The sequence below is a fragment of the Humulus lupulus genome, chromosome 7, assembly GCF_963169125.1.
Source record: "Humulus lupulus chromosome 7, drHumLupu1.1, whole genome shotgun sequence".
NCBI classification, from domain to species: Eukaryota; Viridiplantae; Streptophyta; class Magnoliopsida; order Rosales; family Cannabaceae; genus Humulus; species Humulus lupulus.
In genome coordinates this window covers 3,890,672-3,912,301 of record NC_084799.1, presented here as the reverse complement: position 1 = coordinate 3,912,301, position 21,630 = coordinate 3,890,672, and the positions used below count along the sequence as shown (strand labels likewise).

At 35.1% G+C, this 21,630-nt stretch overlaps 1 protein-coding gene across 1 annotated transcript; it reads right to left on the bottom strand.

The window, feature by feature from the left end:
- Positions 1-14,213: 14,213 nt before the first annotated feature.
- LOC133790375 (histone H3.2) lies at positions 14,214-14,945 on the bottom strand. The gene has a single exon (XM_062227988.1). The coding sequence runs from the start codon at positions 14,838-14,840 to the stop codon at positions 14,430-14,432; it is 411 nt and encodes a 136-aa protein (XP_062083972.1). The 5' UTR covers positions 14,841-14,945; the 3' UTR covers positions 14,214-14,429.
- Positions 14,946-21,630: the final 6,685 nt, after the last annotated feature.

Below are 21,630 nucleotides of genomic sequence, written 5' to 3'. Positions count from 1 at the left end.
CATTTGAATAATCGTTCAGCAGAGGCTGAAGACTCGTTCAGAAGATGCTGGACTGTTGAAGGAGTTTGAATGGCTGAAGGGAAAAGAATTCAAATGTATTTGAATTCATGCTGGTGGAGGCGATATATCGCCCCCTATAGGCGATATATCGCCTGGACCTTTGTTCCCGAGGCGACCGTGCATCGATTCGTGTTTTCCGTATCTACGTGCTGCGACATATCGCCCCCTATAGCTGCGATATATCGGCATACGCAGAATATTTAAACACGAATTTACACATTTTTAGCTAAGTTTGAATGGATTAAACAGCCTTGACTAAGCCCTCAACGTGCTCAAAGCTGCTGACTGACCCTATACATTCAAACTTTTACCCTTATTTAATTTAATCCTCAAAAATACTTAATCCTTAATTACCATTCAAAACATGTGCTTAAAATCCTATTGGTTGATGTCTAAACCTTATAATATAATAATATAATCCTTAATATCAGACACATTAATCAAACCTTAGGTTATACTTAATATTCTTAAACTATAGGTTAAACTTAGAAAATCTATAAGTACTACTATGAGTGTCCAAATAACTCCCGGTCTGAACCAAAAATCCAAAGTAACAATGATAACACTAAACATACTATAATACTACTAAACAATTAGCTAAGTAAAGTTCTTGGACTCTACATGTTGTTGGGATCCCTTGTTGTTATATTATTTATGACTCCTTTGTTTATTTTGAATTTGTCATATTGATGCTTTGAGATTTGATGGTTGTGGTTGGAAACATGTTAGAAGAATGTAAGGTTTGGACTTTGGTTAAATTGCTAACTACTTGAGGCATGTTTTAATTGGGAAATAATGAGTGAATTTAGTGTGAATCATGTGTGAAGTGAAGTTTGATGGACCCAAAACGGGTATGTTTTAAATATTTATAACTCGCAAGCGTACGAATCGTATATGGAATATAGTGTTCGTGTAAGCACGAGATCGAACCCAAAGGAGTTGTCTAAAATCGAAAATAAAACTATTTTAAACCAAAATTAATAAATTCTAACCTAGTTCCAAAGATTGATGGGATTTTTGTATAATAAAAATAAAATAAAAGATAATAATAAAGAAATTAAAGACAATATATATAACTAAATTAATAGAAGAAATCAAGATGGTAAAATAAGATTATTAATGATTAGAATCCACAAAATATAAGTTCAATAATATTTATAAGTATATTGATTCCCAAGTTTTAGTGATAGTTAAAATAAATCAAACTATCATTTTCTAAATAGATTTATAATTTTAAGCACAAATTACTTCTAAAAAGATAGGATTTTTCTTCACTTTTCAAAATTATAATTTCAAAGCATTTAGTGTAAATTAATCTAATGAAATAACAAATAAATCAATGAACATTATTTATAAGGCAAAATATAATATTTTTGTTCTAAGCATGGATGTGTACAATTTAATGACACATCTTACACAAAGAATATTATGTTTTTGCACTAACGAAGAACAAAGTGTAAATATGTGCTAACAATCCAAAATACATGATATTTAAGATGAAAGAAGATATTTGAAGAAGAAAACTCCATAAACTTTGTTGCACAAAATGAGAAATCAACATACAAAATAAACACTATCTAGTTACAAATTGTTTCATCATCACCTTAATAATCTTAAAAAGATTAGAAACTCATAACTAGAATAACAAATACAAACTAAAAATTACAAACATAAATAGGAAAATTTGGAGGAAACACCCCCAAATTTTCCTCTAAAAATACATAGAAAATAACCAAAAATAAGAAAAAGATGAAGAGAATTGAGAGGTTTTGAATGTGTAGAAATTATGGTATAGTAACCTCCCCCTCAAAATGGACACCAAACTCCCTTATCTATAGCCAAAAAATGGGAATTAAAATAATCAATTTAAAATAATTAAATTGATTAAATTAATATAATTAATTATAAAATGGCAAATAGGGATAAATTATAGGGTGTAATAATGATGTTTTGGGGTAAAATATGTAGAAAGTGTGGTAAAAATGTGGTATTTTTAGACAAAGGGACAAAGGTACAAAAGTAGGCCTTTGTTGGGCTCAAAAAATGGGAAAATGGCAGCTGCTTTGTAGCAGGCATGCTTTTGTGCTTGGTTGGGCCTGGCTGGGCCGAAGGTGGCTGGCGCTGGGAAGGAAGCAGGAGAGGAAGGCAGGCGTGAGGCTTTAGCAGGAGGCTATGTGGTGTTGGAGACAGGTGGCGGCAGGAGAGCACTTGCTGGAGGTGGCATGATGCATATTGAAGAGGAAGAATTTGGCTTGCACTGGGAAGGAGGCAAAGCAAGGTAACGCCTGGGAGGAGATGGGCCCATTTTGGGCCTGGGCAGGTGGGCTTTGGGCCTGCTGAATTTTATTTCAAAAATATCACTTTTCTTCATTCTTTTCCTTACTTTTCAAAGCCAAAATTGCAATAACTTCCCTACAAAATATACATAAACTAAATTATAATAAAATATTTTCAACTATAAAATAAATCAATTTAAATTTTTTGAAAATATTAATTATAACTTAACTTATATTTAACATTTAATTTCAACAATGCAATACATCTTTACCTCAAATTAAACAACAATAATTCAAATAATTAACTACAACATTTTACAACAAAATAACTATAAAAACACACAAAATTATATAAAATCAAAATAAGACTAATAAATTCAAAATTACTTAAAAACTTAATAAATCAATTAAACACTCAAGAATTAAGCAACAATTAGTACATAAAATGTGGTAAAATAACTCTATTTTGTAGAGTTATCAAAGTTGTTGTGAACCATGTGTAATTTCAGTGTGAACAATGTGTGAAATTGGTGTGAACCATGTGTGATTGTGGTGTGAATTTAGTGTGAACCATGTATAAAGTGAAGTTGGTGTGAACCGTGTGTGATTTTAGTGTGAATAGTGTGTGAACGATGTTCTGAATTTATGGTGAATGATGTATGAACGATGTGTGATTTCAGTGTGAATTTGGTGTGAATAGTGTGTGAACGATGTGCGAACCATGTTTCGAAATTATGGTGAACAATGTGAGAATGATGTGTGAACCATGTGTGAATTTGGTGTGAATGGTGTGTGAACCATGTTCTGAACTTATGGTGAATAATGTGTGAATTATAAAAGGAAAACTACACTAACTAACCCTATTATAAAATTGCACGGCCTCAATTTCTAGTGCGTATATATCTCTTTTTGTTTATTGGAATAAATTTATTAGCATATTATATATGATATATAAGTGAAAATCAATTGTGGAAGGAACTTGTAACTCAAATGCACTAGTTTGTTATCAAATATATGAATGAGTATTATCAAATGCCATACATGCTCAAAGTAGCTAAGGGATAGGTACCATATTTATCTCCATTGTTTTTAATTGAATCCTTATGGAGTGTGTACTTCACAACAATTTATGATCTTTTAATGTTTATATGTGAATTTAATTGAAAAACTAGTATCTTTTAATGATATAGAAAAACTCATTTGAAATATCATTTCATTTCTGCAGAATGTAAGTAATATTTTTTTAGGTTTTGGGTTTTTGATTGAGAAATATCTTAGCTCAAGCAAGACCAACAGTGGGATGGTTTATGGATTATTATGTGTATATATTTGTTAAATACTAACTTTGTTAGAATTTTGTGTGAACAGAGGTGAATTTAGTGTGAACTATGTCTGAATTTGGTGTGAATTATGTGTGAGGTTGGTGTGAATTTGGGTGAGCTATGTGTGAACCATGTGTGAATAATGTGTGAACCATACAAAGTGTGTATAATGTGTGAACCATACGTGAATCATATGTGAATAAGTGAACAATATGTGTGAATTTGGGGTGAACTATGTCTGAACAAGGTGTAGATATGGTGTGAACCATGTGTGATTTTAGTGTGAACCGTATGTGAAGAAAGTGTGATATATCTGAGTTATTTATTAAGCGCTTATTTAATTTACCTTTTCAGATGTCACTCCTCATGCTTCCTACTGAAAGGCATTATCCAGCAAAGGCTGCGTATAGGGGAGGGAGTATTATGAGTACAATAATAACGAAGTTTGCGACATTTGACTTATTGGAACGAGCGAAACAGTCACCATTCAAGCAATTCTTCTTAGCTCCGCCTCTACAATATTCTGGAGTTATTATTCACCAGTTACTGCTTAGGAGAGTTGTTGGTAGAGGAAAGAACGAATACTGCTTGGATTTTAATATTTGTGATCAGAATACAAGGTTTGGAATTAGTGAATTTGGTTTGATCACTGGATTGAATTATGGAATTTCTCCGGATCAAGAAAAGTATAAAGAAATGACCAAGAGTAAAAGACTTCTCCAGACATACTTGAACAATAAAGAATGTTTGTCTTCTGAAGAGTTGGAAGATGGATTCAAAAGGTGCGATGTGAAAGAAGATGTATGGAAATTAGGTCTATGTTTTTTGGTAGACTCTCTTTTCTTACCTAGTGAACCAAAGAAGAAATGCTTTATTGATGTCCTTTCCATGGTGGAAAATGAAGATGACTTCTTCAACTATCCTTGGGGGAGATTATCGTACGAGAAGACATTATTCGGCTTGACAAAAGATATGGAAAGGCTAAGGAATAAATACTTGAAGAATGTTGAGCAAAAGAGAAAAAGACCAGAACCTCTGTACACAATTTATGGTTATGCCATTGCTCTGCAATATTGGGCCTATGAAATTTTCACAAAGTTCGCTGCATTTGCTGATCAACAACCCCTTGCCTTTCCAAGAATGCTTAGCTGGTCAGCGCATAAAATGCTGAAAGAGAAAGATATTGAAGGTGTATTTAAGAAAAAAAGTGTAAGTCGTTAAGATTTTATTTGAGTTTGTGATTTATAAGTAATGTTTATACCTTATTAATTTATTATTTTGTTGCAGAATCTTGTGAAGGCCACGCTCAATCCAAGACCCGAAGAGAAAGAATTTCATGACTCTATTATTCAAGGACCAGATGAACTACTCATGGGTCGTGTTATTAGCTTTGTAGACAATGATGTGGAATTGGAGTTTGAAAAGGAAGAACGTGAGGAACCTCCCACAAAGCCCGATGTAGCAGATGGGCATCGTCACGAGCAAGACCAGAAAGAGATACCAACTCCAATTAACACCCACCATGAAAAGTTGTTAGCTGATATTGACACTTTGAAAAGTAACCAACAAAGAATGGAGGAGAAGTTGGATTATCTAATTGAATTGGTGCTCTCGCAACGTAAAGGTAGTGATTCTGAGGATTCAGTATCAGATGAGCATCTTGCTTCACAACACCGTACATTTATTATGGAGCACGTTGTTGGAGAAGATAGCCCTAACTGTAAGGTGGTATCTCCTGAAGATATGGCTGGGGTGGAATTCAAGAGAATGAGGGTTCCAACGAAAAGGATTTTTGGTGCCAAGTTTACTGATCCAACTAGGAAGAAAAAGAAAGCAAAGACAATTGTAACTGATCCTTGTGAAATTAATCCCTTACAGCCATATGATGAAAATCAAATGAGACATTTTAAGAAATGGGTAATTGGTTTAAAAAAGAATGATAAGCCTATTTCTCTCTTGGCTGATTTGTGCACAGTGAAATGGTTTATTCAGCTACTTACACCACGTACATGGCTGGACGGACTGGCAAGACTACTGAAATAATTTTTTTTTTAAATATATATAATTTGAATGTGATGTATATATACTTATAATATTTGGCATGCAGCACATTGATGCAGCTTTAGGGTTGATGAAAGAACGAGCGTACATTTACAAGAAGACTTACTCCGAAAGATTCACCATCGTGGATTCTATGTTCCAGCAGTTCTTCGAACCACATTGGGAACAATTCAATAAGAGGAAAATCAAATCAAGCTACATTTGGCCAAAAGAAGTGCTTGATTACTTGGTAGGTGATGATAGCAATTTCAAAAGGAGTTGGAAAGACATTGATGATGTGTTTACCCCGATTAATTTTTTTGGGACACATTGGGTGTTGTTAGAGATATCATTGACAAGCTATCTTATAAAAGCTTATGACTCTGATATCACTGTGGTCTCCAACAAGGAGTTTGAGAATAAAATGAGCAGATGGGGAAAAATGCTACCATTTCTAATTCAATCTAGTGGGCTGTTGTAATGCCCCGGATTCCCTAATATGGTTTAATGGCTGGATTAGTAGGCCGGGAGGGCCATAACTGTTTAATTATGTCATTCAATGAATTTATGCATGTTCATGAGAATTATATTATAATATGATGTTAAATGCATGCATGTGAGTCCACATTTGTTTACAGGGGTGTGTTGGTAATTTGGCCCGTTGAGGGTATAATTGTATATTTGTTTGCATGTCAATGATATATTGTGAGGCCACATTATGATGTGGATTGGTTCGAGTATTTCGACATGAGACGATCTTTAAATATGATTTATCGGTTCGGTCATGACAGGTTTAAGCTCGGGGTGAGTCTCGGGGTGTTTTTAATGATTAGAGCGTTACCGGGAATAATAGGGTAACGGGGTATGAATTATTGGAGTTTGAGATTATTGGGATTAGCGGGAATTGGGAAGCATTAATTATGATTAACGGGATAAGTGGAAAGTACCAATTTTACCCTTGGAATGATTTTAGAAGCCTTAAGTGACCTAGGGGAATTTAGGTCATTTGGATGGATTTATATAACCCTTTAGTTGGCTATAGAAGCATATAGAATAAAACAGAGTAAAACAGGGTTATCTTTCTCCTTCCCGTACATCATTCTCCTCCATCCTTCCTTTGGAGTTTTTGAGCTCAAAGTGGGGTTTCAAGCTAGGAAATCAAGGGGCTGGGTTTGTGGTCTTGGTTCAGCCATTGAAGGAGGTTCAATCACGAATTTAAGGTGAGTTCAGCCATGAGTTTCTGGTTTATACTTTGTTTTCCTTTAGTTTTTTCAGCCTATGATTTCTTGATGATAGTTTGGATTTGTGGAGGTTTTGATTGATGTGTAGTTTGGGTTTTGATGAGGGTGAGTTATGGGTGATGTTTAGAGGTTAAATTGAGTTTTGGAGCTGGTTTGAAGGCTTGGTACCAAGGGAAAATGCAGGGGAAAGTTTGCTGGTGTGTGCTGTCCTTTTTGGCTGGTTTGGGTTAAGCGTCGTGGCATGGTTGTGGTGCGCCGCGGCTCTTGGCATCTGGCAGAGAGGGCTGCCTCTGTTAGAGGGGTGCGCCGTGGCGCAGCTGGGGAGGGCCGCGACCCTTAGGGAAATTTTGGCCAGAATGGAGTTTTTAGCTTGGGGATTCAAGCCTTAGACCTCGGGGTCGAACCTAGTACCCGGTTGAGTAGTGTTTGATGTCTCGAGGCTAGGTTTTGGTTTGGGAACCCTCTGTTATCATTTTTATTGATGAATCCTATATTTTGGTTATGACCAGGTGACCGTCAAGGAATTAAAAGATTGATCGTTCTCAGGGGTCGTTCTTATAATAACATTCACTCGAACCAGAGGTAAGAAAACAGTGTATGGATACAGTTGCACCCTGTATATGTATATGACATGCATGGTTTTTTATTGAAGCATGTTGGTTGATATATGTGGACATGGATTGCATATTAAATGCTAGTGAATGTTGATTACTTGTTAATGACACTGATTAGTCAGGGGCCGACCCTAAAGTCGATGAACATGCATTGAATGGCCCTATGGCAATAATGCAGGACCGACCCTAAAGTCGATGAACATGCATTGAATGGCTCTATGGCGTTAATGCTGGACCGACCCTAAAATCGAAGAACTTATAAGCGCTTGCCTGGTCTAAGACCAGATGTTCATAGCCAGGGCATATGGCCCCGGTGACTGTTTGTCACATGGCTAGGGGACGCTGTCCATAGTTACGACTCTAGAGTCGGGAGGAAGGTTATGTTGGTGACCAATCACCATGCACCTATCCTGATCAAACTTATGAAAGAATCACTTATCAGTTAAGCCCTGGTGACCCTATCGTCACATGGCTAAAGGGAGTTGTACCCACTTTTGTGACTTTTGCTACTGTCACTTATCTGTTATGGACTGATAGTCCTAAATGATTATTATTAGAAGAAGGGAGAAAATTAATTGTTACAGTCACCCTATTAACTTTTTTAAACATATTTTCTTGTCTTTCTTTCATCTTCTATTTCTCTTGCCAATATTCATCTCTCTCCACAACTGTCCATCCTTATATTTCTCCCATATGTCATTTAGTGACTAGCTTACTGGTTGTGAGTTAAGTTAGTTATTCCCTTCATTTAAAATAGTAACCTTTGTAATTCACTTTAGAGAGCGAGAGAGAGAAACAGAACAAGCTAGAGAGGTCGTGTATTCAAGGGAGTAGCTTGTAGAGTTTGTAACTTTGAAACAAAGGAATAAAGAAATGTGTTGCTCCCCGAGGAAGTAAGTCATTGCACAAGGACTGAACCTCGTTAAATCTTGTCATGGTTATTATTATTGTTCAAATGTTTTTTATCTGAGTTTTGGTCCTGTGTTGTATTGGCTTTGCACAACACTACCAATACAATAGTGTAAAGAATTGTTTGCCGTTCTCAAATTCCTTGTTTTGATCTATCAAGTAGTAAAAATGGAAGTTAAAATAATGGCATAACGCAAAAACAACATCGTCCCAAAACTTGTAACAGACTACTAATCTTTGCTTAGTTATGTAGCCAAGGTGGTGATTTGTTGATTAGTTGGTCCACATAACTAAAGCCTCTAATTCCTAAGCTTTTCTATTTTAAGCTGGTAGTTAAAACACTTGTAAAACACTACTGAAAATGGTGTGTTGTCCATTTCTAAAAACCAGTATAATAGCTCAGCTACTCTATAGCTTAGGCATCGATTTTTATTTTTTTTCAATTCTCTCTCCAGAAAAACTCTTTCTAATCTGAAACTCATCTTGAGAAAGAAAGTGAGTTGTAACCGAGATTGGATTGTGATCAATAAAGTCACTTTCATATTCATTTTTCTCATGATTGTTCTTTACTTGATTGATTAAATTTCTAATTGCATTCTTAAGGTTTATTGCTTGAATTCAATTTAGAGTTTCTTTTGTATCAATTCTGTAATACTTTGCACAACAAAGTCCAAACTCACTTCACCAAATCTCAATGAAATACCAAACCATAAAATTCAGACAAAACTCCAAACAAGACCTAAAGTTCTAAACCATAAAAATTAACAATCTCAACTTTCTGCACTCTTGCCATTAAAATGATGCACTTAAGCAGCAAAGAAAATATCAACAGTCTCATTCCAACGTCCACTTTAGAAATCTAGAGCAATTTTTTTTCAATGACATACCAAGTAAAGAAAAATAAACGAGATTGTACTCTTAAATGTACAAACGCCAACTACATTGCATTACAAGTTAGCTTTAGTAATGTATCAAAGGTCGTTGCTCGGGTAACATGTAATTTTCAAAAGCAAGATGCAGAAATGGAAAAATGGTATTTACTCAATTTATAATAAAACTTAACCACTACCATAAGTTGCTCCCATAGTGATCAATTTTGACATATCTACCTAGAGTGGGTGTGTGTGTCTTCAAGTTAATATTCCAAGCTACCAATAAAGGCGTGTCATTTCTTTTATCAGCATGCTTACATTAAAAATTTACAAATATTTAGATGACTTAATCCGAGTACAAAGTCCAAGTAAAAGCACAAACCTGAATCTTTAATACATAGAAATATGTGGTCAACAACAATAGATACGAGACAACGACCAGAGCATTCTATGGATGTTGGTCCCAAAAGAGGGTGTTTTAATATTTAAACTCGCAAGTGCACGAATCGTTTCGGAATATAATGTTCATGTAAGTACGAAGTCAAACCCATGGGAGTTGACTAACATCAAAATAAACTATTTCAAACAAAGCAAGAATATTCTAACCTAGTTCCAAATATTTGATGAGATTTTGTTTTAGAAAAATAAAAGACAAGTAATAAAAAGATTTAAGATTAAATAGAAAAATGGTGTTCAAATGAGATATATAAAATAAGATTATTAAGATTTTAGAATCCACAAAATGCAAGTTCAATAGTATTTATAAGTATATTGATTCCCAAGTTTTGATATAGTTGAAATAAATCACACTATATATTTTTTTTAAAATATATTTTCTATTCAAGCACAAGTTACTCTTTCAAAAAGGTAGGATTTTTCTTCACTTATATAAGATATAATTTCTAAGCATTAGTTGTGTTACAACCTAATGAAACTACAAAAAATCAAAGAGATTATGTTTAGGCAAAATATGATACTTATGCTCTAAGAATTAGATGTGAACAATTTAATGAAAAACATTTAATCAAATAATATCATATTTTTGCATAATGAAGAACTAAGTGTAATATGCTTTAACAATCAATAATAGATGAAAAATGCATATCTTTGATAGAAAAATCCATAAACAATGTTGTACAAATGGGAAATCAACATACAACAAAAAATACTATCTAGTTACATTTTGCTTCATCATCATCTTAATAACCTTTGAAAAAGATTAGAAGCTCATAACTAGATAAAAATTACAAAATAACATACTTGACATGCTCTTCAAAAGATGAAAATGGTAGAGAGAAAATAGTGAAAAGAAGAGAGAAAAATATGTGTAGAAGATGTTGAAAAGATGAAGAAGAAGAGCTCCCCAAATGGTCTTACAAGACTCTATTTATAAGCAAAATATGGATATTAAATTAATCAAATTAAAATAAATAAATTGATTAATTTAATTGTGTTGGGAAGTGGTAGGATAAATAGAGTAAGTATAAATAGAGTAAGTGTAAGAGTATTGGAAAAATGAAATGTTTGGTTGGGTAAAAGATTGGTGAAAAACTAGGGTAAAAAAATAAATTAGGAATGTTTATTTAGATAAGAAAAATAGGGAAAAGTGAATTGATATTTGAGTGAAAAATATTGGGAATGAAAAACATGATTTTTGGCATTTTTGTGGCTATTTGGCAGCTGGTTTAGGCATGGGATGGTGTTGGGCCTGATTGGGCTGAGAGGCAAATTGGGCTTGCTGTGGTGCCTTTGTGAAGCTGGCGTTGGAGAGAATTGAGGCTTTGGTGAAGACATGCTAAGGCCCGTGTGCTGGAAAGGTGGCATTGGAGATGCATCATTCGGCTAGGAGATTGGGCCTGGGCCCAAATTGCTGAAGTGATTTGCTTGGAGGCAAAAGGGTAGGCGTGATGCTATGTGAAGTGTATGGAGATACACGGCTGTTGATGGCTTTGATGGAGCTGATGCTGAGGAAACACGTGAAGGCTGATGGTGTGACAGCTGGCGTTGGGAAGCATGGCCTTTGGAGTAGCTGCTGGCTGATGAAGGATTCGGTTGAGGTGCATGAAGGCTGAGAGTATAAGCTTGCTTGTCCGTACGGCTGATGAAGAGGATGGGCGGATTGGGCCTGGCATATGGGCCTGGGCATATGTTGACAAATACCACTTTTCATGTTATTTTCTTTCAAATTTGCCACTCTTTCTTTCCCTTCTTCTCTTTTCAAAGCTAAAAAATACAACTTACTCCCTACAAAATAAGTAAATAATAAATTAGAATCAAATATTTTCAATTATAAAATAACTCAAATTAAGTCCAAGAAAATACTAATTGAAATTTAATTTACTTTGGGAATTAAGTTCAATAAAATCACATTTTTTTAACTTAAAATCTATCAACACAAATTTCAAATAATTAAACTACAACATATTATAATGAAATATCTATAAAACATATAAAAATCTAGAAAACAACAATAAGACTAATAAATTAAAAATTACATAAAAACTTAATGAGTTAATTAAAAACTCAAGAACTAAGCAACAATTAGCATATAAAAAGTGGTAAAATAACTCTACTTTGTAGAGCTATCAATGGACCTCTGTAACAGATTCAAACAACATAGTTCACAGTTCAAATAATAACTTGGGAAACATAAATATATTTTTTCTAATTGAATAAAGGGAACAAAAGCATGTTGACCAATTCGATTAACATCTCCTCGATCTAAACAACGTATAATACAGTCATAAATCAGAGAAGTGCACATAATCCTGCCACATTCTTATACATCAGCATCATGGTACAAGTTTCATACATTTAGTTCAACAAAGTTACATAACAAACTCAATAAAACATAATTTTAAAAAAAAATCAACATTATCACAAATTTCACTCACATTAGTTTCTCCAGCTATTCCTTCGATAAAGGGCTCAACACAAAAAAAACATCGCTGTGCACCATCATCATCTTTCTGGTTTCTTCTCTCTTCTGACCTTGCACCAAATTTAATTGAAAACCCACAACATAAAAGCCAAGCACAGCATAAAATACTTTGCCTAACTGTAACTCAAGCCCAAAATAGTGTGCATTTCACGGTAAACATAACGAAGCACAACTAATAACTAGTTCACTCAAGTTTACATTGATATTTTTTCATACTTCTTTTAAAAGTCCGAGCTTCAATCCTATTACAAATAATCCCTATATTATAAGTTCACATGCAACCCTATTGTACTCATCTCTTGTTTTTTATCGGAACCATCTTACCATTGTCAAATTGGGCAAATCAATCTTCAACTTCAAACATAAAGTCCAAATTTTTTATTTAAAAAAGTGATAATTGTGGCATAAGTACCCAATGTTTGGGTTTTGTACGCGGCATAAACCTAATGTTTATTTTTAGTGGCAAAAATACCCAAAGTCAGTAAAACTGTAATTCCGTCAGCCTCCTCCGTTAGGTTCCGTTTCGTGATGCGGCATAAGTACCCAATGTTTGGGTTTTGTACGCGGCATAAGTACCCAATGTTTAAAAATAATTATAATTTGGACCAATAAAAATGTGACACGTGTCTGCCTAACGGAGTCTAACGGAGGAGACTGACGGGATTACAGTTTTACTAACTTTGGATACTTTTGCCACTAAAAATAAACATTGGGTCTATGCCACGTACAAAACCCAAACATTGGGTACTTATGCCACAATTATCCCTTTAAAAAAAAAAAATTCTTCCCTAAAGTCCAATAACAAAGATCCCAACTTGGAAATTTTGTGTATTGTCATACAAATTACTTACTTAAACAAAAAAATTTCAGAATGCATAATCAAGAAATCGGTTAAAGGAAACTCACCATGAATGGAACAACTACACGAACCCGAGTGCCATTCCTAATAAAGTGTTGACCTACCTAATAAAGTGTCATTCCTTCAACCAAAAACCGCGAATCTACTCCACTTATTCAGAAAACGTCAATGATAACTCAGGGGAGGGAATGAGTGACACGAAACAGAACATTAAAAAAAAACACCCCACCAACTTATCGACCAAGCCAACGAACACCCCGAGCTTCAATTCAAACCAAGAACCCAATACAAATATTCCTCATTGGGGGTTTTCCTCTTCAAATAATGTCTCTTATCAGAGTTGGAGAGGAGAATAACCTTGTTCGTTTAATCAGGGGAGGGAAACTGATTCAATTTTCACAAGTTTTTTTGAAAGAAAAAAATGCAATTAACACAGATAAATGGTAGCTGGTTAAAGGGTACACATGTGTTATTTCAGTATTTTTGCACACCCAAAGTCTTCAGATTAAATCCAACTGTTGAACACAAAAAAGAACTTTAGAAATGCCAATATCAAACTATTTATTTCATTTAAAATAGTAACCTTTGTAATTCACTTTAGAGAGCAAGAGAGAACCAAAACAAGCTAGATATGTCTTGTATTCAAGAGAGTAGCTTGTAGTGTTTGTAACTTTGAAAATAAGGAATAAAGAAATGTGTTGCTCCTCAAGGAAGTAAGTCAGTGCACAAGGATTGAACCTGGTTATTATTATTGTTAAAATGTTTTTGATCTGAGTTTAGATCCTGTGTTTTATCTGTCTTGAACAAGATCTTTTAATCTGTTTTGAACAAGATCTTTTAAGTAGTGTCTTGGCTTTGCAAAAGTACAATAGTGTAAAAAATTGTTTGCCGATCTCAAATTCCTTGTTTTGATCTATCAAGTAGTAAAATAGAATTTTTGTTACACAATCAATTTACAAAGTTGTATGTTATTTAATGCATTAACTGACAAGCTCTAATTCGCTGCAAACAAAATTAGGCAAACACTCGAAGATTACTTGTAAATATTCCTACTTTAGAATTGTGAAATACGAAAAACATTAATAAGTAACTAATAATTGATTTATAAATCTAATAAGCCATTAGATTTTTCTGATAAATTTTACAATCCCAAACACCAACAAATTTAAGCTAAAACAATTAACAAAAGACAAAGCTTCGTTCCAATCTTCTAGATCTACCATACCATACTATCCTGAACACAACATCATATTGACTCCAAATTCACTCCACTCAGTGCCATTACAAACAAGTCTCTAAGCTCTCTCGCCTCTGATTCTGCGAGCGAGTTGGATATCCTTAGGCATAATGGTGACCCTCTTGGCGTGGATGGCGCAGAGGTTGGTGTCCTCAAACAGACCCACCAAGTAAGCCTCGGCAGCTTCCTGAAGTGCAGACACGGCGCTGCTCTGGAAACGAAGATCGGTCTTGAAGTCCTGAGCGATCTCTCTCACCAGCCTCTGGAATGGAAGCTTTCGGATCAAAAGCTCAGTGCTCTTCTGGTACTTCCTGATCTCCCTCAAAGCCACGGTTCCGGGCCTGAAACGGTGAGGCTTCTTCACTCCTCCGGTGGCTGGGGCAGACTTCCTGGCCGCCTTGGTGGCCAGTTGCTTCCTTGGGGCCTTTCCTCCGGTGGATTTCCTTGCGGTCTGCTTGGTACGTGCCATTGCGAAGAGAAAAGGAGATGGCTTGAGAGGTTTTTGGGTGTTTGGATGGTGAGAAAATGAAAAAGATTTGAACTTTCAGAATGTTGTGGTGTGTTGGGTAAGGTTTAGAAGACTATATATATTGGAACCGATTAAGCGCGAAACGACAACAAAACTTCGGCTTCTTTCAAAAGTTTTTAGTGGGTGGTTTTGGAGCGTTGATTTGTTAAAGTTTTAACGGTGGAGATTGCTTTGTAGGATATTGCGCGGATCGCGATCCGTGTGGCGTGCGCTTGGCTAATAGAATGGGTTCTTTTTTGCGGCATTTAAATGCTTTTGCTTTTTACTTTTGGCGGGTCCAAGTTTTTCTTTGGTTCTATTTATTATTTTTATATATGCAAAATTTTAGGATTAATGTTTACATCCTTCTACCCAATTTTCTATTTTATTATTTAAAATACTTGATTAAAATTCTTATTTTATTTTTTAATTTTACCTCAATATTTTATATTACACTTTTATCATTCTCTATATTATTTACATATTATTTAAAGGCTAGTTCTTTAGTCCCTCACGGGACTTAGTCCAACAAGTGGGACCCAAAAGAATTGCCAAGTGTTAAGCTATTAAATAATTTGGTGTTTTTATTATTAAATTTTTTTACTTGATGAGCCGGTGATGTAAACCGGTTGTGAAAAAATATGTTATCATGGTCTGAAAAGTATGGGCAAAACAGTAATTTGCAGGTAAAAAAAGTCTACAGTGAAGGGCAATAAGGTAAAATTAGTATTGTGTTCAAACATATTTACGATATTGGGAAAGTAATGTTTAGAGGTTACTTAGGTATTGTTTGGTAACACTTAAAAAAATAGTTTTTTATTTAATTAATTAAAAATTTGAAAATTAAACATAAAATGTGTTTGGTAACTCTATTTTTATTTATTATTTTTTTCAATTTTAACTAAAATTTATTAAATTTTGAAAATATAATTTTTTCACTTTCAAAATTTTTTTAAACAGTTTTCAATTTTTCCTTTCTTTTTTTCTTCTCTTCTTCAAACCAACACTTTATATTGTTAAACAAAAAATAAAAATAAAAATTATCAAACGCGTTTATTATTTTTTGTTTTTAAAAACAAAAAACAAAAATAGATACCAAACATATTTTTATTTTTTAAAAATAAAGAAACAAAAATAAAATTATATTTCTATTTTTGTGTTTAAAAAATTCAAAAACAAAAATTTTACCTAACGGGCCCTTAGTAATTTTAAAAGGAGTAGTAAGGAATAACGTTATATGTAAAAGTAATGAATTTCCCAGTAACTTATTTGCAAATAAGTAAAGTTTTGATGTAGGTAAGTAATATTCAATAGAGTGGTTAGTAATAACATAATAGCTGAAAGTAAAAAAACCGAAAGTAATTATTGTTTGTTTTTTTGCGAGTAACAAATGAATTGTCTTAGTGAATTTCTCAGTTTTGTTTGACTTGTTTAATGGTTAGAAGAATGAATTACCATTGATTATGTAGCTTTAGGTTGTATAGTTAACTTAGAATGAATTTTGGGCATTATATGGTATTTAATATTTGGTATTTGGTATGTAAGACTTTCCATTTGCATAAGTTATTTTATAATCCCCTGATGTATAACACAATTAGAGTATAATAATAATACCACTAAACGTACCATATTTAAGTTATAATATTTACATGGTTGCTCGATTAGGAGTCAGTACTTCGTTAAAAAAAGTGTGACTGAAATATTTCTATCATAAATGGAGAATAAAAATTTAATCTCATACAATATAAAAAGATGAATAATTGATGAATCATTCATACTATACTTTTGTAAGTTCATTTGACATGTACGGTGAAGTACATAGGTTTAAATTGCAAACCACATTGGCGGCTTAGTTGACGAGGAAATTAATAATTTGTTATTGATTGCATGGAAGATGGGGTCAAGTAATTGGGATGTGTCGATTGTACGAATATGTGTTATAGTAGAACATCCCCAATCACAATTGTGCAATCTAAGCTTTGAACTTACAAAATTATAGTATGACCCAATTAATTTTCCAATTGTCAAGTTTTGAACAATTTTGGTGTTTTTCTTTTTTAAACTCTATACTTGATGAACCAGTTATGTAAACTGGATCAAAGAAGTTGTGCTGGCATGACTATGAAAATTAAGGACAATAAAGTAATTTGCAGTCCAAAAATTGTACAATTGAGGGCAATAAGTTAAAATATGTATTGTGTTTGAACTTATTTATGATATTGGGTAAGTAATTTTTTGATGCGGCTAAGTAATGTTTAATGAAATGGTCAGTAATAACGTTGTATCAAAAAGTAAAAAACCTTGAAGTAATTTTGTTTTTTTTTTTTTTTGCGTATAAGTAACATTTTTATGCTAGTAAGTAATATTTAATTGAGTGGTGAGTAATAATGTTGTAGCTGAAAGTAAAAAAAATAAAAAAATCCAACAATGACTGGAATTCAATGAGCACACCTCATGAGCCTTAGTTGTATCATGATCATCATAGAGAGCTTTATTGACTGCATTACTCATGTTGACAACATTGCACTAGTAATACATTTTTAGACCAAATGAGAATTAGATAAATAGTACTCATGTTAACAACATAAGAAATTTACTTGGTTCAAACAAGTATGACCTAAATGAAGTGGATGGGACTAACACTTTTTAGTAAGTACAAATCTAGATCAATACAAAGTTATATAATTTGAACCCCAGCCACAGTGGTGATACGTACATCTCGGGCTAATCTGGGCTGTAGCCCCTGCAAAAATCTCTCTCTCCTGGTCCCATCAGTGGGCACCAGCTCCATGGAAAACTTTGCCAAACGATCAAACTTTAAGGCATACTCAGTGACTGATAAGTTTCCTTGAAGTAGCCTAATGAACTCCTCCGCCTTCGCCGCCCTAATAGCATCATTATAATATTTCTCATTGAATAGAGTTTGAAACTCTTCCCAAGTCAGAGCATTCACATTCTTGGTATGGGTAATCACTTCCCACCAAATACGGGCATCCTCCTTAAACATATAAGTGGCACAGGCCACCCTCTTATTACCAGTTACCCTCATAAAGTCAAGGATAGTGGTAATCATGCTCATCCATTGTTCAGCCTTGGCAGGATCTGCACTGCCCTCAAATACTGGAGGTTGCTACTTCCTGAACCTTTCATAGAGAGGCTCCCATTTATTTCCAACCTCAGGCAGCTGCCCAGCTGCTAGCACCGACACAGGAGGTGCCTCTGATCCACTGGCCACTGCAGACACTTGCTGTTGTTTCAGGAGACGTAGCTCTTCTCCCTGTCTTAATATTGTAGCCTGCAGATCATTGACTATCTGCTGCCAGTTTACAGGAGTTGGCTGTAGAATCTGAGACTGGTCATTTTCTTGACCCTGACTGTTATTATTATTCTGGCCCTGATCACTCTGGCCAGCTGAAGTGTCTGTCTGCCCTGGATTCATAATTCTATCACTGATACCTCGCTGAAATAATGATCAATACGGCCAGTCAGGTAGTAATAACTAAACCTCTAGCCGCCTTACGGTCCAAGAACAAGCATACAATTATTACATTCCACAGTCATACAAATATACAGGCAGATACATGTCTATAACATTTAGCACTCAGCATGTATCAGATAGTAGTTCATAAACAACCATACTAATAAGTATGTTCTAGCAATCTCAGTACTAATTAGCACACATTTGCTGAGAATATAATATTTCAGGGCACAGGTTTAACATGGTGTCTCATGCATACTGGTAAAGCATATATACTATATTTAAGTAGTTATACATATAACTACATAAATAGTTACCAAACCATGAGTCGAGCTTGACTTCAGTGATGTGTGTACATGCCCAGTCAGTCTGCAGGAACCCTAACCTTGGCACGCTCTGATACCAAGTTATAATGCTCTAGTTACCCCAGAACAGTTACGGTGAACCGGAAATTTGACCCGCTACCCGAGCCCTTTGGTTAAAAACGTGCTCTAAATGTTATTAACAGGCTAAGGAGGAAAACCAATAAAAAAATAAGAAAGGATGAGCTTAATTAAGTATATAAATTGCTCATGAGCTATTCAAAACATTTACAAGTTGTTTACAGTACAAAATGGTCACTACTGTTTCAAATTTACAACCCCGCCGACCTAAGCGGCAAAAAAAAAAGGGTAAACCCCTAGTTCCTCTGAGAACTCCTTGGCTGTGGTGGACAAGCGGCCGCATATGTACACATCACCACCTAAGCTCCCCACTTAAGGTTGGGTGAGCTTGTCTTTCCCTTTACCTGCACCACATAGCACCCATGTGCCAAGGCCCAACAAGAAAACACAATATAGCATGATATAATATCAACAATGATCATAATAATCATTCAGGTCTTTCGGTCCAAAACAGATAGGTGACAGTCGCAAAAGTCACTAAGATGGGGACATTTCCCTTTAGCCATGTGACGATAGGGTCACCAAGGCTTAACAGATAAGTGAACATTTCACTAGCTTAAACAAGGTAGGTGCATGGTGATTAGTCACCAACATAACCTTCCTCATGACCATAGATTCATAACCTTGGAACATCGTTCCCTAGCCATGTGACAAACGGTCACCTAGGCCTTTGGCCCTGGCTCTCAGTAACTAGTCTTAGAATAGCCAAGCGCTTATAAGTTCATCGACCTTAGGGTCGATCCAGCGTTGAATGGCTATGCGTTAATGCCTTAGAGCCATTCAACGCTGATATCGATTAGATCTAATCTTCATTTGGCCCTGTGTTCAGGACGCTTATGCTGGTTCTGACTCTTAGGTCAGTGCCCCTGACTAGTCAGTCCCATATACAAGTAAACAATATTCACTAGCATTTAATATGCAATCCATGTCCACATTTATCAACCAGCATGCCTCAACAACTATCATACATGTCATATACACGGGGTGCAGCTTTCTTACCTCAGGTTCGAGCGAGAAATATAATAAAAACGACTCTTGAGAATGATCAACCTTTTGGTTCCTTAGCGGTCACCTAATCACAACCAATTATAACCTCCATTAATGAAAATCCACATAAATAGGGTCTTAACCTAAGCACCACTCTCGGGACCTCGAAACATGCCCACACGGTGAGTAGATTCGATCCTGGGCCTTAAAGATTGAAACCCCAAGTCAAAAACCCTTAAAAACACTCAAAATAGGACTTTGAAGGAACAGAGTAGCGCTACAACGCTGATCCTTAGCGCCCCAGCGCTATTCTCAGAACCCCCAACACACCCAAAAGCCCCCTGAGTAGCGCTGTAGCGCCCTAAGGTGGGCGCTATAGCGCTACCTCCAGACCAGGAACCCCCCTGAAACCACCTTCTTCATCTCCTTCGATTCTAACTTGATTCCAATGCTTCCAAATCCCATTTTTTGTGCCAAATGAACCCAAAAACCATCCCAACATACCCCAAACATCACAACCATAAGAACCCTAGCCAAAACTCCCAACAAAACCAAGATCTCAACCTAGAAATCCCAGCTGCAAAACAGAACTAAAACAGGGCAAACCATGGAATTCAATGGTTAGAAACTTACCCAAAGCTCAACTTATGATGCTCTTCAATGGAGGAACACACTCCCAGACTCCCAAGGCTTACTTCCCAAGCTTGAATCCTCAAGAATGGTTCAAAAATCACAAAGAAAGATGAAGGAAAGAAGGTACGGGAGAAGCTTCAAGTATACTCTGTTTTCTCTCTTCTTTCACAGCCAAAAATGGTTATATCTATCCTAGGGGTGAAATGACCATTATACCCCTAGGTCAATTTAAGGTTTCTAAAGGCTCCCAAGGGAAAAATTGGTATTTTCCACTTATCTCGTTAATCATAATTAACGCTCTACAATTCCCGCTATTCACAATAATCTCAAACACCAATAATTCATATCCCGTTACCCTTTAATTCCCGGTAACGCTCTAATCATTAAAATCACCCCGAGACTCATCCCGAGCCCCGAACTTAAACCGTTATGACTAGACCGCTAATCAATAATCCAAGATCATCTCATGCCAAATAGCTCGAATATATCTCCATAATAATGAAATCTCATTCACAGATCACATTATGCACCAAAATACACAAATATACCCTTAAAGGGCCAAATTATCAAAATATCATAATATTCAAATGTGGACCCACATGCATGCATATAACATCATATACTAATATAATTCACATAAACATACATATTATCATTTAATGACATAATTAAACAGTTATAGCCTTCCTGGCCAACTAATCCCGCCATTAAACCATATCGGAGAATTCAGGGCATTACAGTTGTGGTCGCTACTCCATTCCATATAGCAGATGGTAGGAGTTTTTCCGTACAATACCTTCTGAAAACCTTTTTTTGAACACAGAAAGTTCCACCATGCAAGGCCATTTATCATAAAGTAAATTATTGAATGGCTAGATAAAATGTTGTTGAAAATGTGAATGACAATTAATAATTTGAATATTAAGAGGTGAGTTTAGTAACTTACCGAATTTGTAACAATATCATATACACCACATTGTCCTTCGTCAAAGACAAAAATTGCATGTCTTCAGTTAGCATTTCTAAATCTTGAGTATCTCGCAGTTGGAAATGGCAGCGGATATGGCTCTGTGTGACGCTTTGCAAGTGAGACATATCGATGTAGGTGTGTTGGGATCTTGTCCTTCTGTGGGTCATAGGCGTAATTCTCTGTTTTTATACTGTCAATTAATTGAAGTGGTTTAATGTCCTAAAAATTTGTTTCATCGTT

Bases quoted from the DNA above. Each gene is read 5' to 3' on its own strand.
- LOC133790375 (XM_062227988.1), bottom strand. From the start codon at position 14,840: ATGGCACGTACCAAGCAGACCGCAAGGAAATCCACCGGAGGAAAGGCC.